At 45.0% G+C, this 15,265-nt stretch overlaps 1 protein-coding gene across 2 annotated transcripts in view; it reads left to right on the top strand.

Annotated features, from left to right (window-relative positions):
• Positions 1-15,265, top strand: part of DOCK1 (dedicator of cytokinesis 1) — a 586,118-nt gene that overhangs the window by 357,717 nt on the left and 213,136 nt on the right. For both annotated transcript variants that reach the window (XM_043984307.1, XM_043984306.1), the window contains exon 28: positions 6,187-6,288. In XM_043984307.1, coding sequence (XP_043840242.1) covers positions 6,187-6,288 — 102 coding nt within the window. The remainder of the gene's footprint in view (positions 1-6,186; positions 6,289-15,265) is intronic.

Genomic DNA, 15,265 nt, shown 5'->3' with positions numbered 1-15,265 from the left:
TGGATCACAGAGATTCAATGACTCGCCTGAAATCACAGAACCAACGTTGTCTGGCCTGAGAGAATGCTGAAGTTTCTGCTTGCTTCTGAAGCTGTGATCTCTGCTAAGCTCCCTCCTCCAGAGCTATGTGCAGAGGCTGCTGGGTCTGGACCATAACTCCCCAGTAGCACCCCCTGCTGCAGGCCTGACAAGAGCTCTTCCTGTCATCCCCTCTTTTCTAAGGCTGACCAGTCCCTTCTACTTTGGGAAGTGATTTGTGACCTCCAGCCTTGACTCGCCTCTTTGCTTTTGGTTCTGTCTTCTGGGCCCCTTCAGATTCTTGACAAGAGCTTTCCTGCCTTCCTCCCCCAAGTCTCGTCAAGGCCAATCCCACTGTCCTTCCAAAGGGTCCTCAGTGTGACCCAGAGAATTGACCCTAAAGTCCCCTAGAACTGAACACAGATCTCTCAATATGATCCACCCAGGGGCCAGTACAACATCCCCATTCCCTCCCTTGTTTTCAGTGTTCCTTTTCACTGCAGCCTAACACGGCATTCACTTTCTTGGCTGCCCTTTCATATATATGATTTCACAATTCCTGTGGAATCATATGGAGCTTGGGGCCCACTGAGGCCCCCAGATCAGAGAGTTAGGTGGGTCTAGTGCGGAGAGTACCAGCCTCAGAGCCAGGAGGACTTTCTAGTAAGAGTTGTGGCTTTGGGGCAGCTAGGTGGCGCAGTGGATAGAGCACCGGCCCTGGATTCAGGAGGACCTGAGTTCAAATACGACCTCAGACACTTAGCACTTACTAGCTGTGTGACCCTAGGCAAGTCACTTAACCCCAATTGCCTTACCAAAAAAAAAAAAAGTGGGGGGTGGGTAATCTATGGGAAACATTGTCTGAATTTGCATGAAGGTCTTGTCCTTCACAAGCTAAGTCCAAAGCAGGGGAGCCAGGACTGGAGTCCCAAGTGTCCCATCAGACAGAGGTGGCTGATGAGTGGGGCCTTGGCAAGATTACTTTGGGAAGTGTTTTGTAAACTTTCAGCTATGGTTTGGACTGAGGTCTTTGACACTTCTTCCAGGACTGACATTTTAGTAAAAACTCTGTGCTTTGTGAATCCTTTTTCCTGTTACAGTGTAATGATTCCAAAAGTGGAAGGCATGTATGGTTTGATTTCTACATCCCCCGTGGAGGCCCCAGTGCTTTCCTCTTGGTAGATTGCATTGGGTTTTAGGGAATTTTCCTGCACCTCCCCATTTCTCTCCACCCACCTCTCTGAACCTGACAGCTTCCCCAACCTCAAAGCTTAGCACCTGGCTGCTTGTGTTTGTTCACCTGGGCTGGGTAATAAATGTTTGTTAAATTCATTTGAAATCCAGCTGCAGCAGGTGTAGGAATCTGGGGACAGCTGGTTTTATCCCTTCACTCACCACTTTTGTAAACCCACCATCGTTTCCTTTTCTACAACTTTTCCCCTTTGGCTACCCTAGGTTTGGTGTTGTTTGCAAATGCAGGACACACTAAACATTTGTATCATGGAGACTGTATCAACGACAGCAAACGCTTAAGGAAAAACACCATAAGCCAACTCTTTCTCTGCACTTGAGCAGCAAATCTGAGTTCTAAAGAGGTTTGGATACCTGGCGGTTGGTTGGGTTTTTTTTTTTGGGGGGGGGCAGTGTTGGTCCCTTCCATCACTTGTCAAATGAGATTCTCCTTGTCATAACTTAAGTGTTTGCTAAAAAGCAAGAATAACTTGAGGAGCAGAGGGAGGGCACCCATTTGAAATGGAAATGTTTCTCTGGAATTCACCATCAACCAGAATCCACTTTATTACCTGAAAAATATATGGAACTCTCTTGGGCACGGGTCTCAGAATTTATTCTCACTTAAGAGGCAGCCTGCCAACTGCTGGGACCAGTCCAGGTCCATGAATGGGGCTGTAATTTTGGATTCCATCCAGTCAATCGACAGGAGCAGTTAATGTCTTTGTGGACTCACCCTGTCCCATTTGAGGAAGGTTCCCATCAATTCCACCTTGGCCATAGTTACCTACATTGTCGCCTGTATCATTATCCAGAAGAATAATGTATGGAAAGGAGAAAAAATCCATTTCCTGATGGGTTGCCTGGAATCAACTTCTAAAAATGCTGGACTAAGCAAACATGGAGAGGGGGAGTGGAGGGGGAGACAGAGACAGAGACAGAGACACAGAGAGACTAGCCAGAGACTGGACAGAGACAGAGAGAGATCAGTCCAAGCAAGCACTGGGCTGCAGAGGGGTCCCTGGGAAATTGTACCAAGGAAAAATAAATGAATGAATGAGCAAGCAGATAAATAAAACATTTATTTAAATTTTCCCTTATCTGTTTGATTAGAGTTTATTGATGCCTTCTGTTTCTATTTCACCTGAATCTCCCTCTGTATCTTTCACCTCCCTTCCCCTAGAGAGACATCCTTTAGAAGAACTTTTGTTTTAAGTAAAAGAAGAGAAGAAAAACTCAGCAAAGCTAATCAATGCACTGGAAAAAATATTAGGTGCAAAGTTAAACATCAGTGGGGAAATCTTCCCCCTTTCTACAAAGGAGTAGGAGTTTTTCTTCAATAACATCTCTATATTGGTCTCCCCAGGGGCTGGCTATTGGCACAGTGGACAGTATGCTCTCTGACATGAGAAAGACTTGAGTACAAATTCAAGCCCTGGCACCAGACATTTATTAGATGTGTGACCCTGGACAAGTCATTTAACCTCTGTCTGTCTCAGTTTCCTCATCTGTAAAATGAGGATCCTTAAGAACTTCTACTTCCCAACATCTTCTTCTGGCATAATATTTGTGAAGTTGCTTTGCAAACCTTAGAGCATTATGTAAACACTAGCTCTTATTATTCAGTACTTAGCATAGTGTGGGGCACACAGTAGGTGATTAATGAATGCTTGTTAAGTAACTGATGAACTGGTCCCTGACAATTTATATTTCTTCCTAAGCAAATTATCAGTGTATATCCTATGGCCATTACTGTATTTGACATAGCAATCGGCTATCGATTCCAGGTGAAACACAGTTAAACACCAGCATAGTGAAACAACGTGTAATGAATCAGAAGTCAAGATACCCTGGTTCTTGTCCTCAATTTTGCCCCTCTTAGAGACCTTCACTTCCTCAATGTCCCTTGTCTGTAAAGTGAAGGTACAGGGCTAGGTGGGTTCAGGGTTCCTTTTGTATTAATTTTCTAGCTGATATATTCCAGCATTTCATGACAGTTATTGGAGTAAAAGAGATTATTGGCATTTACTGACAAGGGAGATGGTCTAAATGTCTAAAGGGCATAAAGCTTTCAGGTCAGCATCCCATTACCTTCCTTTGAGCTCTCAGTGTATCTCCAAGGTGCGTGGTCAGCTACAGACCTTGCAAGCAGAGTGTTCTGGAGCTGAAGCCTTGAACTTGAACTTCAGCAATTGTCATCCTTCTGTCTTTAGCATTTAGGAGCCAGTTGTGTGGAGGCCCCTTCTCCTCCTCCTCCCCCTTCTTCTTCTTCTCCTCCTCCTCCTCCCCCTTCTCCTCCTCCTCCCCCTTCTCCTCCTCCTCCTCTTCTTCTCCTCCTCCTCCCCCTCCTCTTCCTCTTTCTTTTCCTCCTCCTTCTTCATCATAATGGCTTCTTTCAGGAATGATAGGGCAACACAAATGCATCCTGTGTAAAGGCAAAGTTTCTAGACCAGTGTCTGATTTTAAACACTTTACTGGCATAAGGATATTCCCTATTATTAAGGAAAGTCACCAAAGCATTGAAATTTGCTATTTATTAAAGAAGAGTTGGGGCGGCTAGGTGGCGCAGTGAATAGAGCACTGGCCCTGGATTCAGGAGGACCTGAGTTCAAAGCTGGTCTCAGACACTTGACCCTTACTAGCTGTGTGGCCCTGGGCAAGTCACTTAACCCTCATTGCCCCGCAAAAAACCCCAAAAAACAAACAAAACAACAAAAAAAAGAAGAGTTAGAGAAAGCACTGGCAATTCAAAAGTGAATCCAGGAGGGAACAATTAGGTTTGGAATGTTTCACACCAGATCTGGGCTCCATTGACCAATATTGGAAACACTGAATATTGCCATGTTCTACTTTGGTGAAGCCCTACCCATGATGTAGGAAATCACTTACTATTCAGGCAGGTAAAGAGCACAAAGCCAAAGATGCAGTTCAGGTTCCCAGATTTGAAACATTCAAGTGTTTTCCTTGGTGAGAACTATCGTTGATTCTCATGCAAACACCAAGTCTGATTGGCATTCTCACCGTTCCCTTCCACTGGCCAGAACTTTTCTTTTTTTCTATGTCCTAATTTTCTGTTCTTGTTTCATTTTCCTTTTTTCCTGCTCTGCTCAGGCTGACAGATATCCATTTTCTCCCACTTTACATTCTGATGAGTGCAGATCCTGGTTATCAATCTTTTCCTTATGGAGAATTGGAACATTCCTCATTTTTGAGCTAACAGGGAAGGTTATTAGATTGGTCTAAAGAGGATAAATGTAGATTTTTTTTTAAATAAAAGGCATCTATTTTTTAGCTCAGTGCTGGGAAAGGAGATGTGACACATGCCCCCCCAGTGTTCTAGTTCATCTGAATGGCAAGTCTTGAAAAAAATGAAAAATGAGTTCAATTCTATTCCAACTTATTTGTATAGCAACAGCGATGACCATAGTAATAAAAATAATAACTCAGATGTCCATAGCACATTGTGGTTCACATAGGCAGTTCCTTCCTAAGAACACTATGAGAGGGTAGGTGCATATTTTCACCCTCCTTTTACAGGTAAGAAATCTGATGCCCAGAGTGCAAACTCAATGAGCACTCATTATCAGCCCTGGAGCCTAAACCCTGAGGTTGCTGGCTCTTAGGTCACGGGGCACCACCCACTCTTGCCTTCAGTGTATTTCAAAAATGAGTCCTCTGGTTTGAGAGAGGACTCATTCTGTGGCAAGTTGTCTGTAGGTTGAATTGAATGGGGAAAAACAAAAAGCCAAAGAGATGGAGGAGGGAAGGGGAAAGTATTGAATCAAGGGATATCAGCCCAAGTCCCTGTCCCATTCAAGACTGGAGCTGAGTTTCCCTGGTGCTCAGTTACCTGAGAGATAAGCAACCATTGAGGGAAGAACATAATAAGATATGTTCTTAAACTTTCTGTAGTAAAATGAGAGAATACTGGGTTTGAAGCCAAAGGATCAATTTTCGAATCTTGATTCTGTGTGCTTGGAAGAGTCACCCAGTGTTTCGTTTGGTGCCTGGCACACAGTGGGCACCTCTTCAGGACTAGTTGACTGACCGACTCTTTTCTCATCATGTCTTAGGGGGCACTATATTTGCCCTTCATAGTGCTGTGCATGCATTAGGTGCTCAAAACATATTTGCAGAGTGAATGGAAGGACGACTGAATGTACAGTATAGAGGCTTAATACGTTTTTCTTAAATTTTACTTCATTTGTATCTTTAAAAGCATCTCACATATTGCAGAGCCAAAAACATGAAGTTAACAAATGCTTGGGGGGCAGCTAGGTGGTGCAGTGGATAGAGCACCGGCCCTGGAGTCAGGAGTACCTGAGTTCAAATCCAGCCTCAGACACTTAACACTTACTAGCTGTGTGACCCTGGGCAAGTCACTTAACCCCAATTGCCTCACTAAAAATTAAAAAATATATAAAAAAAACAAATGCTTGGGATCCAAGCTTACATTATAAACAAGCCATTCCTTGAATTCTTTAAGAATGAGAGGTGGAGGGATTCCAATCGTGCTCACCTGTGTGTGTGTGTGTGTGTGTGTGTTTTGGTTTTTGTTTGTTTGTTTTGGTGGGGCAATGAGGGTTAAGTGACTTGCCCAAGGTCACACAGCTAGTGTGAAGTGTCTGAGGCTGGATTTGAACTCAGGTCCTCCTGAATCCAAGGCCAGTGCTTTATCCACTTCGCCACCTAGCCACCACCACCCCCCCTTCTTTTTTTGTTTTTTTCGTGCTCACCTTTTTAGCTGGAATCTTGTCTCAAAGTCCTTTCCCTGGTAGGATTGGAGGAGTCAGTGCAGGGGAAGCTGCCAAACTTAACCCCACTGGAATTGGTTGGTTCTGCAGCTACCGCAAGAGCCGATAGCTTGTTGCTGTTTTCCTTTGGTTGTTGATTTGTCTGCAAGCTTCAACCTTGTTCCCTTGGCTGTTTCCTTCCCAGGGCAACTTTGTGGCAAGCATGACGGCAATTCTAAGACAGATGGAAGATTATCACTACGCTCACCTGATCAAGACTTTTGGGAAGATGAGGACTGACGTGGTGGTGAGTTCACTGCTGACCCTAAGCCCCTACAATCAGAGGGTGGAGTGAGGGTATATGCGGTTCCCCATCTCAAGTCACCACTGTAGCCCATTTGTAGTTGTTTGGTATGGCAATACATGAGTGGATGTATATTTACAAAATTGGAGAGGGGTAGGGCAGCTGGCCTAAAACCACAAATAGTTCCCAAGATACAAATTTGGGGTATTGAAAAATGTAGCCAATCTCTAGGGTGAAAGAGAATCCCACTGCGGTCACTGCTCTGGATGATGACCTTGGCTATTGGAATGACTCACTTGGGTGCTGTCAGCCTTCACCTCTGCCCATCCATGGCCTGCTGCTCCATGGTCTATGCCATCACAGAGTCCGGATGAGTCAGCAGGATGCCAGTGATAATAAAAAGAATCCCATTTGATCCAACAAGCATTTATTGGGCTACGACTGTGTACCAGAGCCCAGGTGTCCAAAGACAGCATAAAAAAACAAGCAAAGAAACAGTCCCGTGACCCTGGGCAAGTCACTTAACCCTCATTGCTCCACAAAAAACAAAAACAACAACAACAAAAACCAGTCCCCATCCCTCACGGATCTTCCATTTTTAATAAACATAGTAAAAAAATATATATATATATCCCTTTGAATGCGGCTCTGTCTGAGAATTCGCCTCATGCAAAGTGGGAATCCATTCTGAGCAGTTTCCTTACTTTTCCCATCTTGCCCCCTACCTCAGACTTGCTTGAATCCCAGTCTTGCTGAGATAACATGTCCTTCCAAGTGGACATAAAGACCAGCTTAAGCATTCAGAGCCCACCCCTGGAGGCTTCTGGGAAGAAAGGCTGAGTTTCAAAGGGATTCCCTTTCAGCTGCAGGGAAAGTAAACCAGAAGGGTTGGTGCAAACAAATCAAACAATTAATTAGAGTAGGTGTGAAATTATCAATAGACTTGCCATTGATTTTTGCTTTCTATATGTTGAAATTTGGGAGAAGCTACTGAGGGATAATCGAAAGTAGTTAGTAATTACTTTGAGTGGAATTTCCTGTTGTAGGAAGGAGCCCACATGGATTATTAATTAGCTTGGAAGATTGAAGCTCATCCCCATTTCTTGTTGCTGTTGTGCTCTAGTCATTTTCACCAAAACTATGATACAACTTAATTAGGGAATGCTATAATAGAGGGGGATTTATAGCTACTTCCCTAACGACCTGGAAATTGCATCGCCATATGGCAAGTGCTTTTGCAAATTACCCACCCAATGTGTCAGCCTCATTCCCTTCAATTAGGTGCTGACCTCAACCTGGCTAAGTTGGACTTCAGATCCTCACAGTGGGAGGGAATGATTGGGGAATAGTTCTTTCCATTAAATTTCTCTGCTTTGGAAACAATTTTGTCCGGAGCGCCAAAGTACTCTGGCTTTTTCATTGAGCGACACAGTCTCAGATGGAAGAAACCTCAGAAATCCTCGCTTGAACCTTTGCCTGAGTGAGGAGCCCACCATCCCATCTACTGGGCATCCCGCTCGTCCTTAAAGATCTCGTCCAAGATGGAACCCATCTAGATGATGACCTTGGCTACTAGAACAACTCACTTGGGACCTGTCAGCCTTCTCCTCTGCTCATCTGTGGCTTTCTGTGGTGTGGTCTAAGCCATCGTAGAGTCCAAACACATCATCTGGATTCCAGTGGCAATAAAAAGAATCCAGTGTGATCCAACAAGCATTGATTGGGCCAGTGGAGGTGGCCTACTTCACTCTGTGATAACTTTCACTGTCAGCAGCTTAGAGTGAGCCTCTGCTTTTCTCCTGTGACGTTCTACCTCATGGTCCCAGCTCTTCTCCTTGGAGCCAAGAAGAACAAAGATGAACAATGCCATGCATTACCATCATCATTATCATTCTCTTCACCATTGGGGTCACGCAGAAAGTGTGACACAGCTTCATTCGTCAGCCCTTTATCCATGAGGCCACTGAGCCTCTGTTTTCTTTTTTACTTGATTTTCCTTTAATTATTTTTTAAAGCAATAATTTTTATTCTTTAACTTATTTTCTATGAGCACTCAGGGAATGGGTCACCCAGAAAACCACCTCAAGTCAGAACACGTAGCGACCAGCAGGAATGTTCCTGCTTGTGCCGCACATGTCCGCATGCTTGTGTGGCATGCGCACCCAGCATTCCCCAGGATCCCAGTCTGCCCCCAATCTGTTTTACACGGAATCCGAAAGAACAAATCCCTTTGATGACTCAGTGCTCATTTCCATTTAGGTCCTTTGCTGTCTTCTTTCCCCCTGAAAGCCTCACATTAATGAAGGATTATTTTATTTCTGTAGCGTTCAGGCTTAATCTTCAAACAGATCTCTGAACCATATTTAGGTCAGTGGACATAATGAACAAGAGAGTTTTGCCATATGGAAAAACAAAGTCACTGAGCTGGAGCTTGCCGTAAAGTAAGGGTTGCCTCCTGTCATCTGAGGCTTCCCCCTCTAAACTCAGCTTGGTGGAAACCCCCTGAGAAGGGTACAATTGGTGGAGACAGTGTCTGGTGGTAGAAGGGTGGCCTCTGAGTCATAGTGACCTGGGTTCCAATCCTGCCCATGAACCATACTGATTGTTCATGGCTTTCTCAGCATCTTGCAAGGAGCTAAAGGTTCCTGTCTCATTCAGGGAGGGAGTTGTTGTTCTTTGCTTTTTCTTAGCATTCCTCACCCTGGTGCATTCACAACCTCATTTCTACTAACCCCGCCCCCCCAACTAAAATAGCCTTGGATGTTTTGCACTTGGTGGGGGGTGTGTGTGTGTGGGGGGGGGTGTGTGTGGGGGGGGGTGTAGCCTGGATCCAGGCTTTAGACTGCTAGAGACACAACCTGACAACAAAAGACACAACCCAGGGAGCCTCCTGGGTACAACGTGCTGTTCTAGGTGCTGCGGAGAGGGCTTTGACCCATGAGTTATTGGACATGGAGCATCCATGTGAGGAAACTCCCTCTCCCAATGCAGGTTGTCACTTCCTTTGTAACTTAGTTTTAGAGAGTTGTGGATGGCACTGAAAGATCATGGGACTTGACCAGGGTCAAAGAGCCAGTGTGTGTCAGAAGTGGGACTTGGACCCAAAGAACCCTGGGCATGAGAGCATCCCTGGCACCCTTCCTGCTTCCAGTCCAGCCTCAATGGCCATCATCCAGGGAAAGGGACCTCACAGAGAGGTGGCCAGCCATCCCTCCCAACTGCCACTCACAGAGCAGGCAGGCCAGATGTACCAGGCACCACTCCAGTCTTGTCCACCATTTTCTTTTGGCCCCTAGTGGAGACAACCTAAGACCTTGAACCCAAGAGCTTTGGAAACAGCCACACTTCTATCCCAGTCCTCTCAGCCATTGTCCTGAGAAGCAGCCCCTGGGGAGAGGTGGCCCCTGGGGAGGGGAATTCCAGACCTAGGAAGGAAAGCTCTTGCCCTCAAAGTCCTTGGCCCCATCAGATGGTCCAGCATTAGGATGTGACGAAGAGGCCTTTCCCTCTGAAGTGAAGCAGAAACCTTCCCTTAAGTGTTGTCTCTGCTGCTAGAATGTGGCCTCCCTGAGAGCAGGACTGTCTGATTTTCTTACTTGTATCCACTCCTTGGCACATGATGAGTACACACACCAGCCATCCATTCCTGTCTCGATAGGCAGCTCTCTAACCACTAGGCTATGCTGACGTTCAGGGGCTAGGCTTCCAAGACCAACATCAAACACAGTCCTTGCCCTAAGCACCTGCCTTTTGGTGGGGGGGGTGGGGGGGGGTGACAGGTGGTGTGAAGTATCTGCAGGTAAGCTTGTTCTAAAGCCTCTGAGGGACGGGAGACAGGATAGGAAATGATCCTGGAGTTTAACTTGTAGGAAGACAAGTGTTCTGGGACATGGAGATGATCAGGGAGGGCAATTCAGCCAGAGGGTAAGCTGGACAAGGACGTGAAGGTGGGTGGGGAGAAATCCCTGCTGTCAGGTGGGGCTGGGCTGGGACAGACCCACCAGCTTCCCCCTTTGGTTTCTAGTGGTGTAACGATTGGAATAACGCCACCTGCTGGATACTTACTGTAGAAGAGTTCTGCCCATGAAGGGAAGGTCTTTGAGGGCAAGACCAGGAGTCAGGAAGTGACGTGGGCTAGTGGGAGGAGGAAGGAAGAGACTGGCGCTCAGTCTCGCTCTCTTTCCTCTGGACTCTGGCGGAGAGCGGAGCTAGAAATGTGCTCTCCCTTTAATAGATAGGAATCTAGGCCTTTTTCTCTCTCTTTACCAAATTCTTATTCTCCTTAATAAATGCTTAAAAGTCTAACTCTTGCTGAAGCTTATAATTTATTGGCGACCACTCATTAGATATTTTAGACAGTTTAGCTAGAATTTTAGCCCTTAACAGTGGATAATCCCCTTTTGTAAGTGGTGCCCCTGCACTTATCCCATCCCGGCCTTGGGACATCTTCTCTCCCTTTATTTAGGCCACCTTGACCCATGCTCAGACTCTGACCATATAATTCAAACCTTGGCCCAAGCTTCCTTTCAATAACCAGGCACTTTAACAGCACATTCAGAGAGCCAGAAACACTGGCAGCCGGTGAAATAAAGCATTTCATGTAGGTGATTCTCCTTTAAAAATTCTCTCCCATGCCTATTTGCATGGAATGTTTTATTAGGTTCATATGTTAAAACAAGGAGATGTCTTTTTAAATAAAAGAATAAAACAAACCACCCCAATCTGCCATATGGAAGATTAGAGAGGGAGTTACCTCTTGTCTCCCTCGCCCACCTCCCGTGCCAGTCCTCGTGCCCCTGGTCTGAGGGGAACCAGGGAGAAAAGTCTGGGCAGAGACTTGAAGGCTGACTTCTCCAGGCAGTGCTCCAGGGAGTCAGGGGCAAGAAATGCATTGTAACTGGACACCGGCTGTTTCACGAATCTTTGTCTGCTCCGTCTGACAGCTGGTCCAGCTGGTCTGTCCAGTTGTACCTCGTCTCCTTGGGCTATCATGTCTCTTCTGCTACAGGTTTGATCATGTGAACCAGGCCCTGCTTTCTAGGCAACATTTCTGCACCCATTTTCTTGCCAAGAGGAGCCGTGACCTGGGTTTATCTCCATCCCACTCCTCCCTGGCCACCCCCTCATGACTCCCTCATAGAATGAAGTTCTTTCAAGGTCAGAAAAGCGAGGAATTTGAGGAAGTCTGAGGAATGTCCTTGTAGCCACCCCCAGCCTCCCTTTGCTCTGGAGGAAGGGGCTGCCTCCCTCGGGAGGAACATCCAGAGGCCACTTGGCCTCCCGCTTGGCCAGAGTGTCATGTAGAACAACAAGCAAGATGCCTGGAAACGTAGGGCCAAGCCAGAGAGCAAAGGGCTTTAAATGACAAGCAGAGGAGCTGATGTTCCGTCTGAGGCCCTGCATAGCTTATCCTTTGTCTTGTGAGAGGAGAGTTACTTAATCAGAACCAAAAACCTTAACCTGGGACCTTTTGGAGAGTTGTTGTTGGCCCGGACAGCCCCAGTCTATTATGATAAGGATTAGGCAAAATGATGGTAATAAAATTAATCTGATTTACTGGAGTCTAATGGCAATCTTTCCTTGAGCGCCTGGATGGCAAAGGCGAAAGATCTGGCATTTAGTACTTATATGATCTTGATTTCCCCGGGGAATTGTTTCTCTCCTCCGAGCAGTCCTGAATAACAATTAAAGGGAGACAATTTGGTTTCCATTTTCAACTGACATTTGTGTCTTGAATGTCATCAAATTATGCTGATGAAAATCGTAACCTCTTTTGATAGTAGTTGATCCTATGTAAAATTTTTTAAATACATCCACACCCATTAAGCAGAGAAATGTGCTTTTTAAAAAGTCTTTGGAACTCAGCCTGTGAGGAGCTAAACACGAAACACATCAGGCTCTAAATCAGAAGCTTTTCCGTATTCTAAAGTGTCCGTAGCCCTCACTCTTGTTCTTTTTATTTCATCCACCTAATATTTCTAATTATTGATATATCTTTTTGAACACTAACCCTTTCCCAACACACATCCAAAGAAACCCCCTACAAAGTGCGTTCCCTGAATTTTTTTTTTAGCAAACCCAGTCAATATCCTGATTGTAAATGAAAGAACATGCTGCTTTCCACTTTCTTTCTTTCTTTTTTTTTTTGGGGGGGGGGGTGAGGCAATTGAAGTTAAGTGACTTACCCAGGGTCACACAGCTAGTAAGTATCAAGTGTCTGAGGCCAGATTTGAACTCAGGTCCTCCTGAATCCAGGGCCAGTGCTCTATCCACTGTGCCACCTAGCTGCCTCTTTCCATTTTCATAGGTAACTGATCCACCCATTACTTACATAAAGGAAAGATTAAATGGTGTTAACTTGGCCCCATTTTGTTGCCTCTTATTGTATTGTTTTGATCCATTTTCTCCCTCTTCCTTCTGCATACTATTTCATGTGAGTCTGCTGGTGTTTCTTCCTTCAGTGAGCAATCAGATTCTGAAAACAGATGAGCAACCACACAACGTGGTTAGTCGTCAGCTATTACCAAGTAGCCCCCAACCCTGGAAGCCTCCCTGACTTTTGTGTGTATGGGATGTGTTTGTGGTACACATGTGTGTTTGTGTTTCTTCATATGCATTTGTTTGCAGGTATGTGTGCTGTGGGTGTGCAGGTGGGTGGGTCTGTGTTCCCCCTGAACAATGCAGAGTATTAAAGCTCAGTAGGACATTTTGAACTGGCATTGGAGCTAACCCACGATGAGACCTTCACAATTTAGTGATCTTTTGTGGAGGAAACAGAAATACAGGACATTGTTGGGCTTGTTTCAAAGACTGCCACTCAGTCTTAAGGAAGCCAAGGTCCCTTCCCCACAGGAGAGGAGAATGGCATTCCTGGAGAAGTGTCTGATACCCACTGAGTCCATTGAGGTATCTATCATATGACAAGAGCGTGTACATTACTGGTGGAGCTACAGCAGGAAGTGAATACGCAGCAATTTAACTGCTATTTATCCACTGGGACCCCTGAAGTTTCTAATACTCTTATTATGTGATATCAAATATTGATCGAAGATAAGCGGGAATGTGTAAAACATCTTACAACTCATGACATGTGAACTGAATCTGCCGAAAAGACCCCAACTACGCTTTGTGCTTCACTCTAGAAAATGCAGAAGGTTAACATGGGTTGGTTGATAATTCATGTTTCAAGAGTGACCTGTGAGGCCACCAGCAATCTCGTGTAAATAAGATAAAACTGAATCTTGGGACTCAGTGAAAAGTGAAACCTGATTGTTAAAAACATGAACTTCGTTCCAAATAAATTTTTAATAGGTAAAACAAAAGAAATTTCCCTGATTAATTTCAAAAAAGGATATAGTGAAATATTTAGGTTAAAATATGTGCCTTTGCTGGCGTTTGACAAAATCTAGCATTTAGCAAGAATCAGGGCCCCGGGCAATGTAGAATAACCGGATTGTTGCCCATTGGCTTTTTCAGAATCCCATTCATTGTCTGAGCTGTAAAAGTAGGAGAAATATAATAAAATGAGCTGTTAGTTGGAAAGTAAAGCTTAGGGTCTTTAACAAAAGCAAGACATGACATTTGCAGTGAACTCCCTAACAATGGCTCAGAAGGCTGGCTTGGGTGGCCAGCCCTCAAATGTTGCTTAACATGACATCAAGCTTTTTGATGGACAAGGCCTCTTTCCTCCCCTGCACCCTCTCCTAGATTCTGCGCTCCCAGGCGCTGCAGCTTTGGGCTTTCCCACCCCACTGCCTAATTATGATTTAGGAGATTAAGAAAATGAGAAAATTTAACTTAGCTGCTCCAGCTCATGCCCTATCAATGCCAAGTTGCCTTTCTCTTTTCCATTTTAATTTGTCAGAGAGTAAGCTAAGGTTCCTGACCCTCCCACAGAGTTTGGGTTCGTGTCAGCCAAAGCCATGTGTGAATACCTCAGAATCCCTCTGCTGGAGAGAAGGAATACCTAGAACCCTGGCCCTCTTTTCTGGGATGCCTGCAGGAGATGTGGCAGAATGCAAACCAACAGTAACACTTGCCTTAATCTTGATAACAGTTTAAAGGAATACACAGAACTCGTGAGAATGTCTAGTAGATGACAACCCTCTCCAGCATGTGTATGTTTCTTTAATATTTCCAAAGCATGTTCAATTCAATAATCATTTATTAAGTATCTACTATGTGCCAGGCTCTGTGCCGAGCGTTGAGGATACAAGAGACAGTTGCTGCCCTCAAGGACCTTACAGTCAGATGGGGGAGACAGTACATAAAATCAAGCTCTATACAATATTAGTAGGAAATAATTAATGGAGGGAAAATGCTGGAATTAGGAGGGCTTGGGAAGACTTTTTGTACAAAGTAGGGTTTTAGCTGGGACTTGGAAGCAGCCAGGGTGGTCAGTCACCAGAGCAGAGGAGAGAGAGCATTCCAGGCATAGGGGATGGCCAGAGAAAATGCCTAAAGCCTGCTCTGCTTCTCCCTTCAGGACAACCCTAAGAGGTTTTATCATACCCATTTACAGGTAAAGAAACTGAGGTAGGGAAAGGTCAATGCCTTACCCAGAGTCAGCTAGTAGTAAGGGTCAGAAGCACAATTTGAACTTGGATCCAACTCACGTCCAGTGATTTCTTCGGTGGACCACCTGGCTGTTTGTTATTAGTTAGCCCTGGTATATTGGTGTATGAATGTCTGGTGTTTGTAATCCTGCTGAACAGTACCCCATTGCACAGAAACCCTGGGGGAGATTGCAGTATCTTTTTTCTTTTTCTTTCTTTCTCTCTCTCTTTTTTGATTGAACATGTTTTTTAAAGAATGTGAAAAACAAACAAAAAGCCAAACCATTTTCCACTGGCATTTCCTATTCTTTCCATTCTGAATAGAATAGCTAAAAAGACTGAGCAAGATTGTTGATGAAGAAGGCAGATCCAAACCCAGCTTCCCTTCAGCATCTTGCAATGACAAAAAATGCACCAAGTAGAGT

Source organism: Dromiciops gliroides, chromosome 2, assembly GCF_019393635.1.
Source record: "Dromiciops gliroides isolate mDroGli1 chromosome 2, mDroGli1.pri, whole genome shotgun sequence".
Classification (NCBI taxonomy): domain Eukaryota; kingdom Metazoa; phylum Chordata; class Mammalia; order Microbiotheria; family Microbiotheriidae; genus Dromiciops; species Dromiciops gliroides.
This window is presented reverse-complemented; position numbering and strand designations above follow the sequence as displayed.